Raw genomic sequence first — 24,463 nt, forward strand, 5'->3', positions numbered from 1 at the left:
CTCCAGTTGTGTTCCCTGCATCCATTAAGGCTGACTCTGAAAGTCAAAACCCTGCAGAGCAGGCAGCCTTCTTCTTCTAAAATGCAGCTAAAAGGATAGGTGAAGAGCTCTTTGCTAGAGGCTGTCAGAATCTCCTACACTGACCACTCTCTACTACAACCAGCTTTGTGCAGAGGCAAGAGGTCCACCATGGGATAGAGAGATTTTTCAGGACCCCCCCAACAAATCTCCCCCAGCTGGAAAAGGGTAGTTCTTGCCAAACACCCCCCCCGGCTGCATCCCTGGGTGGGAAATAATAAGATGCAGCATAGTGGCCATGAAAGGTTTAGTTTATACCTTTTCCGTGAAGTGGCAACACCCACATCCTCAGGAGGTCAGTGCAATGTAGCCCCCCTGCTTAAACCCATCTCTGTGAACTAGTGCTGCCTGCCCTTGGGACCCGCCAGTGCATGAGGCCAACCTGCTCTTCTTCCAGCCTTCCAGCCTGAGAATTAGTAACAGAAAGAGGAAAGAAGTTTTCTGGTTGAAGCTGAAGTCAGTCCCCTTTGGGGGTGGGTCCCCTACCAACTTGCCAATGCATCTCAATCAATGTTGCTTCAGATGTGAAACCCATTTTTATTTGTGCACGTGGCTCTTAGTAGTTGTGGCTGCCAGGCTTTGAGTGTGTTTTGTGATCTCCAACACCCCGAGCTGGGATTATGCCCTGTTCCATGTGTAATCATTTGGGTGTTTGCGTCAAAAAATCACAGCTGTTAAACAGATATGAGGAAACACTAAATTTACAGGCTTGATCTCATAAAGCCGAAAGCCAAACACTGAAAGCTGAAATCGTAGCTCATCACAATCTCATCACAGACATGTCATCTTTCCTTGTCCCTTAATTGTTTGCGCTAGTACAGCTGAAAATTTCTGTTCCAATTTCACCTATTTTTATGAACCAGGGCAATAAAGGAAACCACTCTTTTTAAACAGAGGGACATCTGTGCTGAAAATAAATGTTAATCCTCTGATATTTGCAGTAACGACCTTTACAAAAAACCTACTTTTTGCCTGTGTATTCACGTCACATAACCTCCCTCTCCTGAAATGCAAGACTGCGCAGGCAGTTGGTGGACAGAGGAGTCAGTTCTTGAGAGAGGCCTTGAAAACAAGGAAGACCTCGGTTTTTTCAAATTTCATTGCGGCAGCTCAGATCTGAGGCAGAACAAATCAGTGTCAGGAGGGATTTTTTAAACACGACCGAAGAGTTCTATTGCTGTGAGTGTTGTTCAAAGGTTGTTCCTCAGATGGAGAGGAAAGGAAGGGTCCAGAAAACAAACTCCCTTCCCTGGTGGCTGAGAAATTTGTAACTCCCCAAATCCTATTTGCTAGGATTTTATCCCCAGCATCTCTCTGACTTGTAACCTTGAATGTGGGTCATCATTCCAAGTGTAGCAGCAGGGGCTACCCCATATTTGGACTGCTCATAATAACAGTATTTAATGAGATTTAACCATTTGTTCAGTTTCCTTCTCCTTTGCTCTCCCTCTTGCACTTCTCCATTTTATTTTCTTTTCTCACTTCTTCTCCACTATGATCCATCCAGTGGAAATAATCTACCTCAGTTTACTTCTTCCTGCTTTTTCAGTTCCAGTATAGTACTCCCTCCTTTCTCTTCTCCTTTCCGTTCTTTCTTCATTTCTATCTCTTTCTATTATCCCCAACCTCTCTTCCCTGTTTCTCTCATGTGCTCTCCTTCCAGCCTTGTTACTTATTCCTGTGTGCCTGTGACTCAGCTGGTCACTGCGTGCATGCTCAACCCTTCTGCCCTTGAAAACTGGAGTTCAGGACCTCATGGAGGAGCTCACCTTTTCAGAGCCTCCACTCCCTAAGAACAAATTTGTACCCCAATACCAAAATTGTGATGAAGTTCCAGAAGTCTTTTCCTCCTCTTTGCACCAGAAAACACTATGCCAAACTCTCTACTTCTTGGTATTACTGGAAAGATATTTTAACCCACATTCCACCAGTGTCCACAGAACTGTGCCTGTTCTGAAAGATTTTGTGGCCTTTCCAGGTTTTTTTGCACCATTTTATTTCCACTATGAATGTTTGGATTTGTGAAGTCTGGCATGCAAAACTACAGGTAGGAATCTGTCCTTAGTCCTTAGTCCTTAATCAAGCTCTGTCTGGTTGACTGATCCCCTTCTTCTGCATTTCAAACTCATCCCTAGCACCAGAAGAGTGTTCCCATCTCCCTTACTCACAAGTTTCCCATCTAGTGAGAGGTCGGGGCGGTGATGGCTCCCCTTGAGTTCCTCCCACACCTCTGAAATGCCACTATGGCCAGGTCCAGCAAAGTAGCCATATCTGCACATTGTCTTTTTGACATCAGGCTTTGGATACTGATTACTCCATGCCAGTGAGTCATCTGTAAGAATGGGTTTTGTGCTGTTTCTATGATGTTTCGCTTCTGCTGACCACCCCTCTCCTCCTCGTTCCTTTGGACTCACCCAGAAGAGGGGATGCATACATAGCTGGGGGGTGGGATGCTCCCTTCTCCCCTCTGCAGTGATTCAAAAAGGGACATTGCTCCCCTGTGCTCACATACAAAACTCCTGCTTTTTGTCTCGCCCCTCACCTCCCCAGCACCTGCTAGCCTCTCCCTCCCACCACGGGCAGCTGCCTGAAATAATCCTCTGTGAAACCTCTTAATTCTAAGGAGCTATTTAGGGAGCTGTGCTCAAATCCCTCTGAAATCCTCTTTTTCCTGAGGGCTGCAAAATATAAAATAAATTCTACTGCCCCTCTGCTGCAGCAGGGGCTGAGGTGGGCCTTGGGGAAGGCAAGATTGTTTCATTGCTCCTGAATTGCTGCTTCCTCCGGAGATCCAGATGTGATCCTCTCCCCTGGGAGAGGGGAGCTCTGCCTGCTACCGTTCTCCCAGGTGTGCTCCAAGAGTTGGCAGCTGGACGCTGGTGGTAAAACACATGTGCAGTGTCTGTGACAAGATCCTGATGCTGTGGAGGGCTTCTGCTAGCCGACCATCGTGTAGACTGTAGTGTCTTCACAGCTCTGTTACATGATGTGCTGGGCACAGTTGTGCTGAGCATCAAGAGGTGCCCTTAAAGCAGGTGTCATTCCAGATGAGCAACTTGTCTTTATTCCTCGCCTGTCCCAAAAGGATTCTCTCGGGATTGGAGGATCCTGGTTACATTTGGTGATGGTCGAATGGGGAGGGGGTCTGCACCACCAAGGGGCATGTCCAATGTGGTTTTGCTTTTACTGATGGCTACCAGCTTACACCGAATATTGCCTGCTTTCCTCAAGACCTGAACACGTGAAACATGGTGCTCAGTACTGGATGTCGGTACTTGCACTGGAGGGAGGTCTCATGGTGCACTTCTACAGCTTGGCCTTCCTCTCCTGACATCTGATCCTGCCTCTGTACAACTCCAGATATTGGTCAGAGTCCACCTGAGCAGTTCAAGGTAGGAAGAAATAGCCTGGAAATTCTGAAACCTACTAATGACACCTGGTAGCTTTCAAAACTGTGTGCAAGGACCATTCTGATCATTTCACCCCTCAAAGCCCTTGAAAAAGCAAGAGAAGATATGCCAAGGGAGGGTTGAAAGACGGAAGCTACCATAAGGGGTGGCTACCATCTCCACTCCACCACCTTGGCCACTGAGGCAGTCCTTGGATCAGGTACCTGTCACTTCTTCCTCCCTTCTCTGCTTTGCATCTTCTTGCTTACCCACCTCACATTCTCTCTTCAGGAAGAGGCTTGCCTGCCCATGTCAGTTTTCTCTCCTCCTTAGCCTTGCTCTGCACCTCTCCGTCCCAAATTGCTGGACAGACGTGCCTGTTGCTGGGCCAGGGGGTGGCCAGGGCAAAGCAGTCTGGCAGGAAGGGGTGGGCAGGGTCTGAACGGAGACTGGGGCACTGGGCCCTTTCCTACTCACTCAGATACCCCTGTCCAGCTCTATGGCTCCTTCCTTCACCAGAGCTTCTCACTCTCTCTGTTAGCAGTGCTCCTTTCTGGCACGGGAATCCAGTGCTGTTTCATAGTCATCTAATAGGGATGTCAGAGATTTTCCCCTCCCCTACTGACAGCCCTCCACAAACTCACAGGAGGCGAGTAACAAGTTACCAAGGGCACTGTGAAAGCAAAAGCCACAACACTGCACAGTCCAAGCATTTTAAGATCTTTCCTCCAATTTCTATGTCTTTATTCCGACGTTAAATTGGTATTTGCCATCAGAGGTCCATGCAGGTGTTGGACCTGCTCAGAGTTGTGTGGCAGCTGTGATGTTATCACCCTGGCCCTTGGGGTTTGTTCTCCCTCTCAGGAGCAGCTCCCAGGACTTCTGTCCCTTCCTGCAGCATATCAAGTGCCCTACCCAGCATGTGTCCCTGTGTGTTCTCTCTTGTGACCCAGGGGTGTGCGTCAGGAGGGCTGCCTGGGGAACTGTGTGGTGTTTCCCCTGGCTTTAGTGCTTGGCTGGCACATCCCAGGGGACTGAAACCCATGTGCAGCTGTTAACCACTGGATAAGGGGATTTGAACCACAATATAAAACCATGGGGGAAACCCAGGAGGTGGTCCTGGACAGACCCTGGCAAGTGGCAGGGGATAGGGTGGCATCCAGTGTCCCCATTACAGCCCTGCTTGAGGCATTTTTTCCAAGGGCAGCATTGGGCTCCTGCCAAGCACGTGACCATCATCCCTGTGATGCTGTCAGCTGGGAAATGCCCGTGTCTGGAGATGCTCAAGAGAGGTTAATGCTCCCCATACCGATACCTGACAACCATGACACTGATGGAGATGACTCCTGACAGCCTGGCATGATGCCGCTGTGCTGCCAAGAAAACAACACCAGCATTCTCCAGGATCCCAGGGACCAGCCACGGGCCCACATGGGGTTCCATGTGTCCCCACCCCAGCTCCTGGGGACCGGCAAATCTCACCCACACAGTTGCAGCCCTGTGAGGACTGGCCATGGAGGGATTTATCCTGACCATACTCTTGACACCACTGCAGCTTGATACGCTGGAGGGTTGAGGTTTCTGCTTCCAGATGAGAAAACCCAACTCATCAGGAAGGGACTTGTCTGAGTCTCAGGTGTAATGATATGGGGAGGGGGCGGGCCAGAGAGGGTCCCAAAGCCAGAACACAGGGGCAGGTAAACTGCTGTGTGAGCACCCCTGCTTGATCAGTGCATCTCCCTCAAGTCCAGGGGGCCACAGGCAGAGCAAGGCATGGTGGCACGGCTGAGGTTTTTTCTCCTTTTGAAAGCTATGTGACTCAGAGAAGACTCTTGGCCAGTTTGCGTTGCATTGTGATGTTTGGGAAAATACAAATATCCCAGCAATGACCCCAGAATAAAAGTACCTGTCAGTTTTGTGCTGACACTGCTGACCCAGATCCAGACAAAACCTCCCTGAATCTATCCAGATGTGAGGTTCTACAATGTAAACTCCTCCCCTGCCTTCAGCCCAAAGAGCACTCCCTGCTGTTTGCTCAATGGCTCCGGGTCCCCTTACACAGGCTAGGAGGTACACCAGCCCCTGGGCTGGCCCAGGGGGAAGAGGCAAATATATCTCAAAATGCAAGTAGCACTGGCTCCCAGCCCTGCTTTCTGCCCATCCCCAGGGAGCCCAGATGCCTCTCAGTGGCAGCTTTCTCCTATCTGTGTGGCTGACCCCAGCCTGTAACCCTCTTGCCTGTGCATCCCCTTCCAGCACATGCCAGAGCTGACTGACATGCTTTTAAAAAGAACTCCTACATGGGAAGGACAAGAGATGGAGAGAGACGACTGCCCTTGGTTAGAGGGGGACCACATCCCCCTCTTCCTCTCCCTGCCTTCCTGATGCTCCAGGTCGCTGCCTGCCAAGCCTATGGCACAAATGCTCTGATGTGTTTTGGTCCTGCAGGAGGAAGAGAAAGAGAGCCGGTATCTCTGTCCCCTCTCTGCATTTTCTGCAAATGAAGGGATTACGAATTATAATCTAAGATTGTTATTTTTAAGCGGCTTTTCAGCTCTGTGAGGGGAACTTCAGTGTGATGCTCCTGGGGGAGGTGGTCACAGGGCAGCTGTCACAGCTCCAGTCACCGCTGGTGCTTGGGCAGTGATAGACAAGGCTCAGTGGTGCTTTCTGGGCTCCGGGAGTGACTGCAGGAGTGACACTTCCGCAGGGAGCGTGTGTGTGCGTCCAGGAGGCTCTACAAGCTCAGTGTACTGGGGGTATCCCACACCTGGTCACCTGCCTTGGCACCAGTGGGCAGGTGCATCCATCAGGCAGCACTGATGGATTTTGAGGGGTTTCCAGGAGTTTTGAGCTTTGGAAAGGAAGAGTGAACACTTCCTTTGGGGGTGGAAGGTGAGTCTGCATTAGAGAGAACTGTTTAAATGGGAGATTTGATGGGTAGGTAGCACAGCCACAGTGTGGCAGCCCAGTCCCTTGATGGCATCCCAGCTACTGCCTCATGGGATGCCACATGCACCCAGTCCCATGGGCACTGCCCCCATCCCTGGCAGCACCAGGATGACCCTCCAGCTCTGGGGACTTCTCTGCAGGGCAAAGCCTTGGGATCTGAGTGAGATCAGATGCTTCCAGTCCCTCGTGGAAGCATCTGCTCGTGGGATGCTGAGTACCAAATTGCATCAACCTAAAGCATCCTGCAGCCCTTGGGCTGTTCCATACTGCTGGCAGTGTCTGCCCCAGAGAAGCACCATGACCTCCACAGCATTTTTTTCCTCCTGCTCCTTCCCACTGCATTCATGGCAGACCTGTGAAAAATCTTAGCAAATTACTGTTTTTTTCACTGGAATCTCTACTGCCTTTCCCTCAGCTAATTATTATAGCAGTGCCTCTTACTAGGGCAAGTCGACAGATGACCAGCTTTTTATCTTCCAAAAAGTTATTTAATAAGGGCTCCCACTTTTCTCTTGTCCATTTCTTTCCTGGCTACTTGTCCTTACCTGTTCAATGGGTTGTCCTTTTCACTGGGGATGCTAGAAGTTGTGAGCTGAGACTGAAGGCTGAGGTCAGATCCTAGGGGAAGTTCTTCTGTTGCTGGCACTCTGTGGGTCCTGTTTGATCAGCTAGTCAGTTTCTGAACATTTGAGATATGTCCTGGTTTTGGCTGAAGAAAGTCCATTTTCTTCCCAGTAGCTGGTACAGTACTGTGTTTTGGATTTAAGATGAGGATAATATGTATGATATAAATAATAACACAGTGATGTTTTAGTTGCTACTGAGTAGTGCTCACCCTAAACTGAGGACTTTCCAGTGTCCCTTGCTCTGCCAGTGAGGAGAGGCACAAGGGGCTGGGAGGAAACATGGCCAGGACAGCTGATCTGAACAGGCGAAAGGGATATTCAATACCGCAGAACGTCAAACCCAAGATATAAACTGGAGGAAAGTGGCTGGGAGCCAATCTGATCACATCGGTCAGTGGGTGGTGAGCAATTGCATTGTGCATCATTTCTTCATCTTGAGGTTTATTCCTCTCTATCACTTTCATCTTATTATTATCTTACTTTATTTCAGTTATTAAACTGTTCTTATCTCAGCCCACAAGTTTTACCATTTTCTGATCGCATCCCCGTTCCGCTGGGGTGGGGGAAGAGAGTGAGCAGCTGTGAGGTATTTAGTTGCTGGCTGGGATTAATCCACAAGCTGAAATGTACTGAAAAACCAAGCCTTTCATAATGGGAGGGAATAGGAAGGTATACATGGAATCCTGGGATAGGCATATATCACATTAAGTGTTTTAACTGCCACAGTCTTAGTCCTACAGTCCAGTGGAAGAAGATCTTTCTCTCTCCCCATACATTCCCTGTGTTTTGCGTTTTTTATTTTAACTTGATATTATTTTGAACTCTCTACGCTTCACAAGGAGGAAGGATTGGAAAGACAGGACTCTTGTTTTCCAAAAAGTAACTGATGACTGTGAGACATTGTCAGAACCCAAGGCTGGAGCATGGGTGCTGTGTTGAGTAAGATCTTGCCCTACATGCCTGAAACATTCCCAGCTTATGGATTTTATAGCATAAGACAGAAAACACATCTCCTCAGCCAGCTTTTAACCTCAGTTACATGCACTCAATTAGCTGCAGGAAAGTTGCATCAAGACCCACCAAGTGTGACAGAGCTCCTAAACTGTTTAAATCCCACAGCGCTGCTAACCGTGCTTCATCTTCCTTGAGGCAACTGCTTATTTCCAGCAGTTCAGGCAGGTGTATTTCATTGCTATAGGTTACTGGTTTTAGGATCTGGGCAGTGACTTTACAGAGGGGCACCTCTTCCACAGTAACTGGTGATGACAGGAAACCTGAGTCTGTGGGGAGTGGTGGAGCGTGACTCTGTAGGACTCCACTCTTTGCATTGGCTTTGGGATGGGTATCTGACCCAAGGGGCAGCACCTTCAAAGCAGGAGGCAGCAGGTTTTGAGGTGCTGAGTTCAGTGGCAAGTCTGCATATTTTGCTCCACGGGAGGTGGGTAGAAACCACTTACAGCAAAACATTTGGGAGATGTCCTTAACCATCTGAAGAGTTCCAGAGAAAAACTGCATCTCAAAATTCTCTGTGGAAAAGAGCGATGTATTTTGATCAACTCCGACCACACTATGTATAAGTTTTTGCCTATAATAGATGCTGTATAAGATATAACAGGTTACAGATGCAACGTGACAGTGGTGGTGTATGCTTTTTTGTTGTAATCCTTTGTATCAGCACTACCTGTATGTGTCTACAAAAAATCAGTCCCAGAGAGACTTGCCATCTTCCGAATAATAATAGTATCTGCACATTGGAGCAAGTTAGGAGTATTTCACATATAGACAATCTGTTTTTATTGCTTTCATCTTTACAGCCAGGTGTGTGATCTAAACATCAGGCAGAAACTTCAACAATCTCCTGTTTCAAAACATCTTAGAAAATTACTCTTGGGGTGGGCTGATTTATAATATATCCGTGGTACACAAAAACATAAACGGAAGCCTCTGAATACCTGGGAAATTCCCTGTCTGTATCTAAGAGAGATGTCTGTCCTCCCCAAGTGTTTCACGGTGGGCCTTGGGGTCTAAGGGATTCTTTGAAGCCAGCAAAGAATTTGCAATCTATAGACAAGGAGGAGCAATTTAGCAAGAGCAACCTGAATCCCAGCATCTCTTTTATGCAACGATATATCTTGCCTTCCCCCACCCACTGCAGAGGAGAGCTCGCTTTGGGTGCACGTGTTTGATTCTCTCTCAAAGATCAGTTTCATTAACCTTGCGGTAGTGCTTTGCGTAAATATGCACGTCACTCTGATTTGCATGGGAAATGTCATTTTCCTTACATGTCTCCCATCCAAAAGTTAACCAAGCCTGAACCTATGTAGCCTGTGAGATGTGCTGCAATGATAACTGCAGCCAGCACGACTGTCCTGCTCAGGCAGTACATGGCTGCACATGCCTCAGATTTTTGCACAGCACGCTCTGCTCCTTGGATAGCAGAGGTGTCCACACGTTATCCGCCGTAGAGTCCTATGTGTACAGATGGTGTGTGCATTAACAGAGTATGTGCTGCTGTCTCTGGGAGCACGGGTTTCTGCGTGGCCAGCTGGCACATGTGAAGCTGCTCTCCTGCCGCAGCAGCGTAAGCCCTGCAAGGGTGTGTGGGCCTCCTTCCCCAGAGGTGCAGATCGCACAGCCGAGAGCATCCAGCACGATGGGAAGGAAGGATCTGCAGCACAGAAGGGCTCTGCCTTCCCCCCCGCCCTCACTGTTTTCCTCTCTGCCTCACTGCAGGGGTGAATTTCACGTTAAGTTTCTGCCTCTTGAACAAGTTTATTTCGTCCTTGTTTCCTCTGGATCTGACCCTCAGAGATTCGGAGCACTGAGCACTTTTGATGAAAAACCAGCAGTAGCTGCAACAGGCTGCCCCTGAGGCCAGCAGGAGACCAGGATGCCCAGCGCTCCACAGGAGTACACCCTTGTTGTGCATGGCCGTGGGCCGGCGCACACCGGTGAGCCCAGGGACACTGGAGGGGGGCTGAGGCAAAGAAGACATTAGCCCACGAATGACATATCTCAATATTATTTCTAAAACTCTATTAGTTGAACAGATAAAATACCTCTGATCTATTTTTGTCGTGTTGTTACAAAATATTAGCCATTTGGACTCTTTGCTAGGTGTGACCCCACCACTTTTCCCAAAGGAAGCTTTTCTTGGTGGTATTTACAACAGGAGACAGGTACAGACAGACAGGTGCTTTCAAAAGCCTACACACAGGTAACACTTCTGTTGTTAGATTTTAAAAAGACACATTCAGATGGGGTGGTGACTAGTGTTGAAGAGCTGGGTAACTTCAAAGCTGCTGTCCCAGGCATGGCTGCAAAAGAGAGGGCAGAACAAGGACAGCTCTAGCTCACGAAACACTGCCGGCGGTCCCTGGAGGCTACACTAGCACAGTGAGGCAACTGGTGGAGTGGGAGATGAGGGAGCTTGCTCAGCAACTTGCATTTCAAAGTAGAGACTCCGCCAAGCAGCAGCATCCTTGATTTAGGGCTCAGATTTTTTTTGGAAACCTCACAAACATGTGCATATAGTTGCAGGTTGAGCCTCCGGAAAAACATGTAACAAAACTCAAACCCTTACAGCCCGTAGGCCCTCAAATACCTCCAAATCTGGTGGTACCTTTTTGTGAGGAAGTATGAGTATTGATGAAATTCTAGTTGTGGACAATCTTTCATCCACAGGAAGGAGAGAAAGCGTGAACAGTGGGATGCTTTGAAAGCCTCGTGAAAGGACTGAGTGTTGCTACCCCAGTGGACCCCAGACTATGGCATAAAAAAGTACCACAGCAGAGGACAAACACTGCATTAAACCCAAATTGTTTGAAAAGCTTGGTTCTCCTGTTGCTATTGATTCATCCCTTTGCTATTGGTGCAAACAGATTAATTTTACTGAGCCTGCACCAGCGTGAGGAAACATTAGGATGGAGGCTGATGGATTGTGTAACACAGCTCTGCAAACCTCAGTAACAACTTATTCTCTCCTACTGTCCAGCAAAGCCACATTCTCATTTGGCCACTGACTATCTGACACTCACTGAAGAGTACTTTTCACTGGGTTTCTCTTTTCTCTCTCCCTCCTTTCTCTTTTTTTAATATAAAAGGACATGAATTTTGCAGCAAAAAGACATTCATTTGGGTTGAGCTAATCTCTGCAGCAGTTTCCTGCCTGACCCTTCCACCTGAAAGATTGTGCTAGCTTCATGATCAGAATAACTGCTGTCAATGGCTGGTGATTTTTCTTTGGGCTGATCCCTCTGGGTGAGCTGTGTTACACATTTTTTTCTTCATTAAGTTGTCACTGACATACTCCTTCCAGCCTGCACCCCTTCTGTTTGCAAGGGTGTCTGTTCACAGCAGTTCAGCTACACTGAGTCTGTGTCTCGCTGGCGTGTGGGAGGGCTGTGGTAGCAGACAATACAATAGATCAGATGAGTTGCAGATATGTTTTAAAGTGCTTGTCATCCTTCGAGACCAACCTTCAAAGGAAAAAAATCAAAAATCTGTATTTTGAAGTGAAGTCCGAAGGGCTCAGCTACACAGTAAAATTCAGATCAACCTGTTCCATGACAACCTGGAATAGAGTAGTTTTGTGTCTCTCCAGACAAGTCCAACAGAAAATGTGGTAGCCAGCAGGCTAGAGGACAGCATGGATTATCTACATTTGCTTCTCTATCCAAAGCTCAAGGCCAGCAGTAACCTTTGTAAGGTCAGGGAAACGAATCCAACTTGCCCTGAGAGAATACTGTGTTAGTTAACTTCAGTTAACTAACTTGCTTCCACCCTCCCTCCAGCATGAAGAAGGGAGTCTCATGGAAGCTTCCTTATTTTTTCTTTAAGTTCTTGTAGCTCTCCCAATTATTAAAACAGCAAACATCTCTTGTAGGAACTTAATAGACATTGTTATAAATATTTTATCTAAAAAAAATTATTTCCTCAGGTACCTTAAGGTTTTTTTGTTGTTGTCATTTTGTGTTAAATGTCAAGTAAAATCTATTTTATTTATTTTAACACACACAGAGCTTCGATGACTCACTGCGCTCTGGGAAAATAACTGAACAAATTCTGCCATTCCTCTCAGACAGTGAAGTAACTGTTGGGAAGGGAGGACAGTGCCACCCTTTCTGTTGCAGCAGTGAGTAAAAATTAACCAGCAGCGACACACTCACTTGCACTGGCTGGACAATGGCAGAAGCCATACATCTTTCTCAGGAAGCTACGGACAGCTTGGAGGAGATCCTGGTTGCCATGAGGTGGCAGGGTGTCACCCTGCAAGAGTCAGCAGCAAATCAGGCCAGATGTGCCTCTTACCTGGTTGGAGGGTGAGGGTCTGAGCCCTGGCTGGGGGTGAGGACCTCTCCCTTTATCTGGCTTTGCAATGTGGAGTATCCAAACTGCCCTGAGGGGCTGGCTAGAAGAAACCTTCTCTGGTCTGGAGGGAGGCTGGGATTCTGTTCAGGGTTTTCTTACAATCTTCTCTGTCTTCTGCTTCTGCAGCCCTCCCTGAGGTTTGCTTGTCAGCTCCTGGTTAGCACATTTGTTATTGGGAATGAAAGCAGCAATCTAGTGCTCTCCACCAGACAACCAAGCAAACAACCTATACCCCTTGGCACACCAAGGTCCTGGGGTCACCTCAGAAAAAAGGGGATCTGGAAGTGAGCAGGCTCCTGCCCTAGAGGGCTGGCCAAGCACAAGGAGACCCTTCATGCCTGCGCTTGTCCACTTCCATAACCCCACTGGGCCTTAAGCCCAGGTCACATATATGAGCTCTCTCACCTGAACATTTCAGCACAGGCAGCACCACCACACAGGCCTCCAGAGAGCACAGAGGGGAACTAAACCAGACCCTGATGCACTCTGGTTTTTTTCACTGGCAACAACCCCAGAGTTGAGCATACTTGCATAATCCCTACGGAAATTTCCATGTGGCTTTTACCCCAAAGGCAAAAAAGAGTTTCCTTCACCTGTCTTCACTGTCCCTCTTTCCCTGATATTTTTCATATCCCCACCACTGCTGCCAACTCGTGCTATTCCTCACCCAACTGTTGCATCAGCAGCAGCCAGTGCTCACATCTCAGCCTTGCATGGGAAGGAAGAGCATTTCTGTCTTTCCGTCATAAAATAGAATAAAAATAAAGCCCCTAAAAGGCATTCTGCCCTATTTTAAAATCCTAAAGTTGATCTTCTTAAGCCTCGAAGGGAGATAGAATGAGTGAGCGAGACCAAAGCCTTTAAGCTAATTAATACCTTCCCCTCCTTCCTGCTCAAAGAGATTTTTTTTTCTAAAAATACATCCATAGCCCATTTTTAATGCCATCTTCCTTCACATCAATGTCCCCAACAAAGCAGTGGAGCTGAGCTGTCATCTCTATCTTGAGATCTGCCCCTCCCCTCACTTTGAAGCTGGGACAGAGAGGGAGAGAGGAGAAGAGGCCTTAGAGTCTGGTATCTGAGCAGCTTTCCTAGAGGAAGGGCTAATGGATGCAAGAGTACAGCCAGGCAAGAGATACAGATGGGACCTCACATGAGTGGTCTGCCAAAAACCCCTTCCCTTTAACACAGGTGGAAGAGCCTAAGTGAAGGGAAGAACATCCACCCCAGAAGGCCAATATAACACTTGGCTTTGCTGTCAGAATATAAAAATGCAGGTGGGCAGGAAACACAAAAACAGCTAGAAGGAGGAAAGCAGAGGTGGGTCTGTTTTAGAGAAGACAATCATGTGTGTTTGTGTGTGTGTGTTGAGGTGGGAGGGCACCTCCCGGTGCCATCTCTTTGGAAAAGTATATATCTATTCCAGGAAGAACCCTGGACTGAATCCCTTCCTTCTGCTCCCTCAGAACTGCTTGGTGTTTCCTTCAGTAAGCATGCGCCATACATACGCTACCATACAGGTGTATTTACAGGTGGTGAGTTCTGCTAGATCTCAGCAGAGGTCTCTGGTACAATGATCCAACATCACAACAGAAAAAGTTTTGGTGTTTAGTGAAGCCATCTTTGCGTTGTACTGCAGCTCAGGACAGTCTCTCCTCCTCTCAAGCTCTCTTTCCCTTGTGCACTCCTTCACTTGGAGCCGGTTACTGCAAGGAGATTATACTTGAAGAGTGATGAGGAGAAAGCATGGCAAGTGGTACAAGTTCTCAGCTCCAGCTTAGCAGGCGGCAGCAGTGGTGGCAGGGAGAACTCCACCCCCGGGAGTGCCCCAAGGTTTGTCCTTGGCACGGATGAGTCCATTTCTCTCCAAGGATGGCAAAATTTTAGGATGGGGACAAACCTATGGCCAGGTAAATGCAAGGCAGGAAAGGAAGTCGAGGAGTAGGAAATGGAAGACACAGTGCCTAGAAAGCAGCAGGTCATCAAGCCTCTCAGGAACAGGGCAGCAAAGTGCTACATGGGGACGGCACAAGCACAGAGGTCAACCAGGCTGACAGGGTGTGAGGATGTGTGAGCATGTAGGTTGGCAGGTTCTAGAGATGGCTCCTCACAATTATCATCATCTTGAGGGGAGACAGGGTAAGAGTTAGGTCAGTTGGCTCTTTTTTTTTTCTTTTCTTCTTCTTTTACTAAAAAATAAATCACAAACTAGATCTCTGTAGGCAGAAAGGGTCCCTGGGAGGCAGTGGGGAAGGGAAGCGGGGAAGTCTGTGCTGTTTTGGTGCTGGTGGTGTGGCTACACGAGGCTGCGTGAGCCACTGGAGTACCTGCGCCTCTGAAGAAGGGAGCTGGGGGGGCAATACTGGTGGGGGTGGTTGTAGGGAGGTGGTGGAGGGGGCAGGGGAGGCTGATGGACCAGCTTCATGGGGGTCCCAGGGAGCCCACTGCCCATACCACGCCAGGGGGTGGAGGTGCAGGAGTCGGAGGTGACATAGCGTGTCAGAGTCTGGTTGAGGGCCGGTTCCATCCGAGCGAGGCACGGCTTGTCCAAGACAATGACTTTGACAATCTGCTGGCACTGTACAAGTGTCCCCGCCGAGGCAGGGTGCGCGGGCACCAGTGCTGTCTCCAGCCGCTCCCGTGGCATGTTAAGACGCATGCTGGGCTGCATTCCACTCTCGGGCCCCAGGGCGGAGTTGTGCTGGTACGTTTGAAGCCTGTTGTGAATTGACACCTAGTTTAGAAACAGCCAAAGAAGCATTAAATGTTACAAGACTTTTCCCATCTGCTGCTACTGGCTGCCCTGAATCCCCACCGCTGGTTGGCCTCACATGCATTCAGCCCTCCCCCCCCACCTCAAAGAAACAGAATAGGTACAACCACCAGCTGCACAGCCCCCCTCAATAGCCCCATCGCCCCCATCTAGGCCTAAGTGCCCCTTTCCTTTCCATCACATCAAAGGTAGCAGAGCCGGCATTCCCAAATACCGAGCAACTTTGATTAATCCAAACAGTATAGGGAACACAAATCGACTCTAGGAGTGGAGGCGTCCATGAATTCTCATGGTAATGAACAGACCTCGGAGGTCACGCCTTTGTCCCCACCCACAAAAAGGAGAGGGGAACCAGACAACGAGGTTTTCTGATAATCGAGGTTATACGCTTCAGCAAAATGACAGCAGCTGAATCTGAGATAGAGAGTCACAGAGAAACTCAAACCTTTCCCAGCTCCCTGCCTTTCTGAGTAGGAAGGTACACCACATGATTGCCTAATCTGTTTACAAAGGAAAATGCAGAAATCTGACATAGTCTAGCAAAAGGCAACTCCCTCTGATCCCTTTGATGGTTCATCAGTGAAAGGAAATGATTTAAAAAAAAAAAAAAAAAAGAAAGAAAAATGCCCATCTAGCTCATACAATGATAAAAGAAATTCATGATGAAATGGTAGCAGATTAGATATTCTCAGAGAAATGGAAATGCTCCTCTGCTGGCATAATATTACTGGTCAACTGGAAGGGAGTAGGGAATCAAGAGGTCATCAGGGTCTTCACAGCAAGATGCTGATAATAAAGTCAAATAAGGGAGCTCATTGAAACCAGTTTGAAAAGGAGGAGCTAGTCTGGACTGGAGCTCCCTAGCAGGGAAAGCGCAGCAGGAAATTGATGCTTCCTACAGGGTGGATGAAGTTATAGTTCCTGACAAGGACATGGACCGATGGAGACCCCAAACCAGAGCAAAGTTGCTGGCTCAAAACAGAATGCCAGTCAAGTGACAAACTCTGGGTAGGAAACAAGTGCTTGCAGGTTGTCATGGCACTTCCAGCTAGGCAGGGGTACAGATGGGCAGATGGGACGGGGGGTTGTCCTGACATCTGGCATGGTGGGCAGCAGCGCCAGCAACTGGGACAGAGAGGCTGTGGAGTGACCAAGCTTCCCACCATGCTGGAACAAGGATGAGCTGCCTGTCCCTAGCCAAGCATGGAGGTTTCTCTGACCCACTGCACAGCAGGCCTTAATATTTTGTCAATATTTATTCAGGTGGAACATCCCATAGGAAAAACTGAGGGCTGGGTCATGAAGTGCCAATGACATTAGCACATTCTCTACAACGAAACACTTTTCCCAGCAGAAATAGGAAACTGGCTGGCAGAGGCACCTTTCTCAGGAAGGGAGTATCTGCAGGGAAATATGGTGTTCTTCAGGAAAAAGAAGCAGCACCCACTCCCCACAGAGAAGCTGAATTCTTCAATTAAATATATTTTGACAAGAGAGGAAAGAACAACCTTGGAAAAGGGCAAGTTCTGGAGATATTCCAGACAGGGAGAAAGTAGGAAGTAGTAGGTAAGATTTTCAGTGTGAAGACTGCATTTTCCTGTTTCCTCACAGGCAGTGGGAGTATGGGTGTCTGTGAAGAAACACCCATGTTACATCCCTGCAAAGATAGATGCACACAGGACAGCCAAGCTCCCTACCTAAGCAGGTGAAGCTCTAGGGAAAGTCTGATATAGAAAGGCCATGCTTAATCCCCTCCAAGGGGGTATGGAGAGACAGAGCTGCAGAGACTGTGCAGGAAAGCTGGGCTGTGGGGAATTTGCATGTGATGCTGCATGGAGTTAGCAGGTCAGGGAAGTCTATAGTGGGGTTCTCAGTCTCCCCATAAGCAATGGGGTGGGTTAGTCTACAGCGTTTGGGAGCTTGGTCCATGAAGGATGTTACAGTTATAAAAACGGATTGAAAATGCTTTGAAGTTTAGTTTGGATTTGAAAGTTATATTACCCGTCCTAGCAGTAACTTTTAATTGTATCTCTGGAAATTGGTAAAATTGTCAGTCTGGCTGGGGAGGCATTGATTAAAACCTGAGAAAAGAAACAACAGAGAATGTGAGAAGAGCTGAAGTGAGAGGGAATTACTTACCTCAGCTACTCTGCACTCTACTTACCTCCACTGTGTTGTCCGAGACCTTCTCCCCCAAATCCTTCTTGCCTTTGAAATAAAACAAAATATCTCACTCATTAAGTCTGTGCCTCTTGTCAAGAGATGACCCTCATACTGCGGACTGAAAAGTTAAAAGGGAGAGGTACAGGGCCAAACAAGAAAAAATCCAGACCCTCTTGCAACCTGATAGCTGCTTAGTGGGGTAAGAGGAGACCTCTTTGGGGTCCTGTCCTTAGGTCCTGGCCTCAGTGCCATTCTAGTGAGTTGGCAGCAACTCACCTCTGCATTTGATATTTGCTGGTGTACAAGCCTAGGCATGGACAGACACGAAGCCTTTGGTACAAAGAGGCTGGTCCAAAGTGTTAGTGAAGATGCTGGAGGAAGCTAATTGTACTGAGACTGTGTTTCACCAGTTCAGGGAAGAAAAAGTGGGCCAGGTTCTTCAGAAGTCACCCATACTCCCTCAGTAACACCTCTTTACTTAGATGTTACAGCTACAGACTGGTTAATGAGACTTCAGTGTTTTTCCTAGGTTATCTGAAGAATCCATATGCTCTCATATATCTACTATTTGCCCAAGGCTAAAGGATACAAAACTGAATGCTTCTTTTTGCAGTTATGGTCACAGGAATGAATGATAACAGACTTGCAAAGGCAGCACTGCTTGACCAAGAAAAGTTGGGTGTCCTCTTACCTGTTGGAGAGCCTTGTTTAGACTGCAATTCCATCTGGGCTCCGTTGGCCCTTAATGAGAGAGTCTTTGTCCCTTGCTGTTTCTCCAGTTCCCCTGAAAGACAGATGTATGGAAATCAGTGAGGAGAGGCATGGAGGGAAGGACACCAGCATACTGAAGGAGCAAAATGGGAAGTCAACGAGGAGAAGTAATGCAAGAAAATCACAAGAGAGTGTCAAGAAGGGAGAGAGGAACAACCAAGAAAAAACCCCATAAACTAGAGAGAACTTGACATGGAGAGGAAATATGTACCTCCACACAACCCTCTATATATGATCTGCATTTATACAGAATAAGTTAGTGCTGCACATGAGGGGACCACGGATGCTGAGCTGCTTTGACTCATCAGTTTAGACATGGAAGAGCCTTTAAAGGTTACATGGACATCTCATCTGTATAAGACAGGCCATGAAATTACATAGACTGCTTGCCCTCTAGACATTCCTGAAGTGAAGGACAACTCTGCAGGGTACCAGACCTGTCCCAGCTATCTACAAATTATATTTTCACAGTCAAAGGCGTATGAGACAGAGTCTTCTGAGCCTGACAGTCTAAGCTTCACTATTCCAGGCCACTGTATCACACACCCTGTTCCACAAACATCATGAGTAGTTAAGTTCTTCCATTTCTCCTGCTGACCAGGAGTCTGACTGCTTTTTCGTCCTTTTAGTGAACCCAAGAACAGTCCTGTTAAGACTTGTGCTACTCATCCTCTTTCCTGCTGTTCCTGAAGGACTCATTTCCTTTACCCTTTCTCCCTTGTAGTCCCATGCAGTGTGATGGCATTGGATTGTGAATTGTATTAGAGACCCTTACACTCAATTCGTATCTGTTCCAGTTCTGTCACTTCTGCTATTGACTCTTTCAGATCTTCTACAAACTTCTGCATTTCCTCAGCACCCAGAGCACAGAAGTGTAGTACCTGTTTCTTCTCTGAGCCTGAAACTGGAGTCACCAGTGTAATGCCATGGGGGTAATCTGTAAAGGAGATATAAATAAAGAGACATTGGGCATTCTTGCTGGAGTAGTTGGCTGTTTTGGTATCTCTGAAGAACAAAGAATCTTGAGCATGAGTCCCATGAAAGGGTACACCCAGAGTTTGTCACACTGCAAACTGTGGGAATCTGCAGCATTCCAGCCCTATAAGAGAACAGAATGGTCAAGCTGCAGCAGCAAAGAAAGTGTCACCAGCACCACAATGCTACCAAACCCAGAAAAATCTAACTCTTAGCTACACTTAGTGTGATGCTGGTGGGAATCTGAGCACAGAGGTAGGACTGTAAAGCCTTTCTGAATCCATAGAAGAGTAAATGGTGTTTGTGGGGCCAACAACCCTTTATCTTGTGGGAGATGCATCAGGAGAGGTTATCTGCTGGAGTCAAAGCCAGAACAGCCACTAACATCCACAGTGGCAAGACTTCTTCCCAGTCTACTTTGATCTTCAGAGAACATGGCAGGGGTGTTGGCACAGCTCATTGTGCTGTGCAGGGAGAATGGCAAAGAGAAAGATGTGGGCTTGTAGGTCTCCACTTAGTACTCCCCACAGGCAAAATACACAGGAATGTAAATGAAAAGACATGCCCAGAGACTGAAAATATCACAGCAAAATTCCTTGTTTTAAAGATCAGGTTGGGTGCACCTGGTGACTGGAAATTCAGCCAACACAAGCAGAAGAGTAAGAGTGTACAGAGAACTTGACATACTTTTGACTAGACTTCCTCTACTTTTTGCTCAATGGCCAGTGGTTTCATTCGCTGTTCTCCTTCCTTTCAAATTTCTCTAAATTTAATTTGTCTTTTCCCTTGTCTTGCTTTCACTTCTCCTCTACTGCTCCTATATCTGCCTGCCTTCCACTGGCAGTCTTGTATATGAGCCTTCCCATATCAGCCTTTACCAAACATGACAAAGGACTAACCTTTTATTTGCTGCCAGCCCTCAGCTCCCCCTGTTTGTGTGCCAGGCCCCCTTTCCCCACCCCGTGTCTCTCTCATCTTGTTCAGATCACAAGCTCTTCAGGACATCTGCTTTTCTGTCTCTGCAGGGAATACACAATAGGATGCCTTTGCCAGAAGATCTCTGGGCACTACCAGGATAGTCATGCCAGCCCTGAAAGCTGATTCCAGCTCTTATGGTGCCTCCTGGGGATGCTCAGTTATGAGTGACCCTTTTGCTCATACAAGGATGTGAGAGCTTCTGCGTGTTGCAGAGGGTAGGGTGCTGAGGGAGTGACTCACGCTGCCAGCAGAGTAGAGGAGGGATGTAAAAAACTTAGTATAGCCACAGTCTGCCTTTCTTGCAGCGTGTTCTGCATGTGCTCATGAAACCCCAGTGGGCATCAGCCATACTTACCTTGGACTGCGGTGCTGCCCCTCTGCCTGCGCCAGCAGGAAGCCTGCCTGTGTCTGGAATTCCTCCACGGCACAACCAGCCTCAATCATGACACATCATGACTCTATTCCCAGACCATCAAGGTCAGGCTGACTAAGGTTGGCCCCTCGCCATGCTTTGGTGGGTGCTGTTCCAAGGGCTCTTCTTCTGTCTTGGGAAGCTTTCAGCACTGCACAGTGTGGCACTGTGCACCGAGGCAACGGCAGCACCTGAGCCTCTACCAACATCAAAGGTAGTGGTGGGAGTTTTGACTTCGGCCTTGAGGGGACAGGAGCTAAAGCTGGCAGCAGCAGTTTTTTCAACAGGATTCTCCACCTACAGTTGGCTCCTGAGAGCTCAGTAGGGTGTATATGGGGACTGATTCCCTTATTCCTCACCACTAGTGTTCTCCCTGACACCATGACAAACCAGAGCCCTCAGTGAGTCCCCTCTGCAGGTGCTCAGACCTAGGAGAGGTACCAGGAGCTTCTCATCACACTGTCCCTAAGCAATGATCTCCTCAACACCAAGCCTCGATTTTCTCCCCTCCACTTTTAACTATGATAGAATCTCTGTCTTGACGCCAACTCACCCTGGGTGGCACAGCCCCCTCCCTCCTCCTCCCTTTCCCAGGCAAACCCCTCCAAGCAATCAAGGAGCAATGGACTTACATTCATTCTCAAAGAGATGGAACTGCATCCCTAGCAGGCCGACTGACTTGCAAAATGTGTACGTTGAGGAGCTTTTCTTCTTCGGGCAAAGCTTGAGGATCTGTTGGAGGGAGAGATGCATCACTGGGCAGGGTCCTGGGTAGCAGTGAGGCAAGAACAGCGCAAACTGCTCAAAGCAAAAAAGCTTTTAGCAAGCTATGTTAAGTGTAGATGGGAGCTTGGTGAGTGATAGGTTCTTTGCCCAGAAAGCTGCCTGGTATGCTGTACTTGTAACAACACTTCTGAAATTCTATAGGCATCATCCTGGGGCCCAAGCAGCTCTCTGTCTCCCAGGGGTCCTGGCTTTTTGATTACCACATTTCTGACTTTGCAAGGGTAATTCTCTACACCAAGGGTCAGATAAAAAGGCAAAGGAAAGCCTGTCATAAATATCTTAGAGCTGGGAAAAAGAACATAACTGAATGCTGCGCTGCCTTTGTTCCCCAGCAGTAGTTCTTATAGATCCTTGGAGTAAAAGGGATAGCAAGGAACAGACCCTCTCCCCAGATTCACAACTGTACAAATGGATGCAGGGGAATAGTGGTAAATATCTCTTGTCCTCTGCTTCTTCGAAAGGGTTTGTTTTTAGCCTTACATTTGCAAAAAACACAGTTTCATTTTGCCATTAAGTTCAGCAGGATTTTCTTCATCCTCCTCCCAGTCTCAGTGTACCTGTGCTCTTCTGTACCTGCCTGAACTCATTTCAAGGTTGCTGGGGCAGGACACTCTACACATTTGGGGGTCTGGTAAGTACTATATAGTCTGTTACAACCTTTTCCATTTTATAAGGCAGTGGTTTTAAAGCGTCTGGCAGGAAAGATTTGAAGTGCATGAGAGGGCTCTGTCTACTGTAGTACAAACAGACAAAGAAATGAACATCGCTTTCATGAAATGAACCTACTTCCCTGCTGGCAAAGGCATGAGAGAGAGCAATGACACTGCTTGGATGGCTCCGGGATGTGACAGTTTGTTAGTGGAGTTAAGGGTTAGTGAACTCAAGGGTTAGTTTTATATTTAGTAGGTTTTTAACAGTGAAGGAGCCAGATCTATGTCTTACAATATTGATGAACCAGGAGATGGTCTGTCCTTAGGAAACGGGGGGAAATGTATGTTGTGGATTGGTTTTAGATTTCTGTACAGATATCAGGGAGAGTTTTATTACTGCAGCGCCTCATTGTCAGAGCACACTCACCACCAGCAGGTCATTGAAGAGGAAAACTTCCCTTTGGTGAGCTGCCTGCTTCTGCACTTTGTTCACGTCGGTCACTTCGTACAAGCGGCTGCAGCAGACCAGCCGGCGATGGGGCACAGAGAGAACCTGCAGGGAACCCACAAGGGATACAGAGACTGAAGGAGGTGCCACTGGTTTCTCTCCCACCCTCAGCCTGTACAACCCTGCCCAGTGACAATAGCTCAAGCCAATTCTACCCGCTTTGCCCACTCAAATCGAATCCTCACCATCACTGCTCACGGTCACTTTTCCTGCTGGTGCAGTAGCAGAGAGAGCTGTGCCTTTGTGATCCAGATAAATCAGGGGGCAGGCTACAGGCAACCCTCTGGATCACACCCTCTGCCTTTATACACCTCTACCTTCTAATCCCTGTGTGACTGCTTATTCTCTGTGACCCTGCTGGACATCTGCAGGTTTCCTGGCTTTGAGAAATTATTCTGCTCCTTTGGGGTAAACAGTACATGTGGTTTTGCATTGCAGATTGGTTACTGCTAAAGAAGCTTTCTATGCATTTGGGAATCTCCTAACCCCAGCAATCTTTAGGGAACTCATTAGAGACAGATTGGCTAAAATTATTTTCTATCACTTTGCCTTCCAATTCCTACACCCTTAGGAGGTCTGAAAGTTTGAAATACTGCAGAGCTATGAGTGGTGCACTGGCAGGCAGGACCTGCAGTAAAATTCTTGGGCAAACAATTACTGCCCTAGATACTGTAAATTCTGGCTAAGGAGATCCTCCAAAATTAGGAGAAAATGAGATATGGCAGTGAGAAAAGTGTTGGGAAAAAAAGGAGTAAATTCAACAAGGAAAGTATTACATAGGAGGAGGAAGGGCCTAGAGGAAAAACACAGAAAAGAGGGCACTGAGGGAGGAAGGGGACAGGGTTTTGTGCCAGCAGGGTTAAGGGTGCTCACCGTTTTCATTCCAACTATGGACTTCTCCACTTTGGTGACATAAGTCACATGGTCCTCATTAGACTTTAGCTCCTTCTGCTGGATCCTCTCATAGATTCCCACCACTAGGTCCCGTGGGATGTCTGCACCGTCGTCCACCCCTGCCAAACACAGATAATGTATGATTCCTGGCAAACCACTCCTACCTCTGCACTGTGCAGTGCTGGGAAGGCTATAGGAGAAGAGCAATACTTCACTTTAAGCTGTCTTATTTCTTGATCTAACGCATCTAATGCACCAGCAGGAGAGACTGACACCTCTAAGACCGATGCAGAAGATTTCATTTTTCCATTGCTCTGCATGGTGGCTCCTTTCCAGGTGTTCCCTAAGGTTTTATAGCCACAATTTCACATTGATATATCTTGGACCATTCAGCAGCAACCCCTGCATTGATTTCATATCATCAGAAGTGCTAGATGTGGAGAAGACCTATGATGGGATTCAGCAGCTCTTCCTGCCAATGCAAGCATCAGCTCTCCTTGTCTGCTTGGTGACCTCCACCATTTTCCTTCTGTGCTGTCTCCTAGGAGCAATACTTTCCTGCTATTCTCTCTGTGATATCTCTGCCTTGATCCTGCCCCTTTCCTCTTTTACATCTCCTTGGGTTGTTCTCCAAATTTTGCTGTCTGACCCTTCAGAGCCTGTCAGAAAAAATTTTCTTTTACCCTTCCCTGAGCCAAACACTGCAAATCGAACTGCCAGTCCTTTCTCCAAAATGAATTCCTTCACTCATTCTATATTGATTTTCTCTGCTTTCCCTCCAGTAACCTGGCCTGAGAAGAACTACCCTGAGTGATGCAGGTGAGGAACTGCTGATGAATGGAGAGGCATTTTCATCTCCTGGCTCCCTCATCCACATCCTTGCAAATTCATCCTGAACACTCTGCCTTTGTTCAAACACAGGCTGATGAAGGTAATGACCTGGGCATTGGCCTGCAGGTGAGTCTGGAATGAACTGTCTCCCCTTATCTGTAATGGGGTGACATTCACTCGCTCGAGTGAGTGAATTGTGGTAGTTACACACTGGAGGTGAGGGACCCTCATGCTGGCTTAATTCATTGTGATGTTAACTGGCAGATTTTCAAGCAACTCTAAAGAGTAAGTTAAAAATCAAAAAAAA

General features: G+C 47.7%; 1 protein-coding gene across 7 annotated transcripts in view; it reads right to left on the bottom strand.

Moving 5' to 3' along the window:
- Positions 1–8,822: 8,822 nt before the first annotated feature.
- Positions 8,823–24,463, bottom strand: part of IQSEC3 (IQ motif and Sec7 domain 3) — a 107,945-nt gene continuing 92,304 nt past the window's right edge. For 2 of the 7 annotated variants that reach the window (XM_027894607.1, XM_027894612.1), the window contains exons 8-14: positions 23,305–23,444; positions 22,351–22,476; positions 21,120–21,219; positions 18,898–19,059; positions 18,043–18,135; positions 17,353–17,396; positions 8,823–15,149 (exon numbers count right to left, since the gene is read on the bottom strand). In XM_027894607.1, the coding sequence (XP_027750408.1) occupies positions 14,712–15,149; positions 17,353–17,396; positions 18,043–18,135; positions 18,898–19,059; positions 21,120–21,219; positions 22,351–22,476; positions 23,305–23,444 (1,103 nt within the window). In that variant the 3' untranslated portion in view covers positions 8,823–14,711. Of the gene's footprint in view, positions 15,150–17,189; positions 17,270–17,352; positions 17,397–18,042; positions 18,136–18,897; positions 19,060–21,119; positions 21,220–22,350; positions 22,477–23,304; positions 23,445–24,463 lie in introns of all 7 variants that reach the window. The other 5 variants (XM_027894610.1, XM_027894608.1, XM_027894611.1 and 2 more) reach the window with 5 other exon arrangements.

Source organism: Empidonax traillii, unplaced genomic scaffold (genome assembly GCF_003031625.1).
Source record: "Empidonax traillii isolate 1590-97213 ecotype Southwest subspecies unplaced genomic scaffold, ASM303162v1 scaffold434:size946695, whole genome shotgun sequence".
NCBI classification, from domain to species: Eukaryota; Metazoa; Chordata; class Aves; order Passeriformes; family Tyrannidae; genus Empidonax; species Empidonax traillii.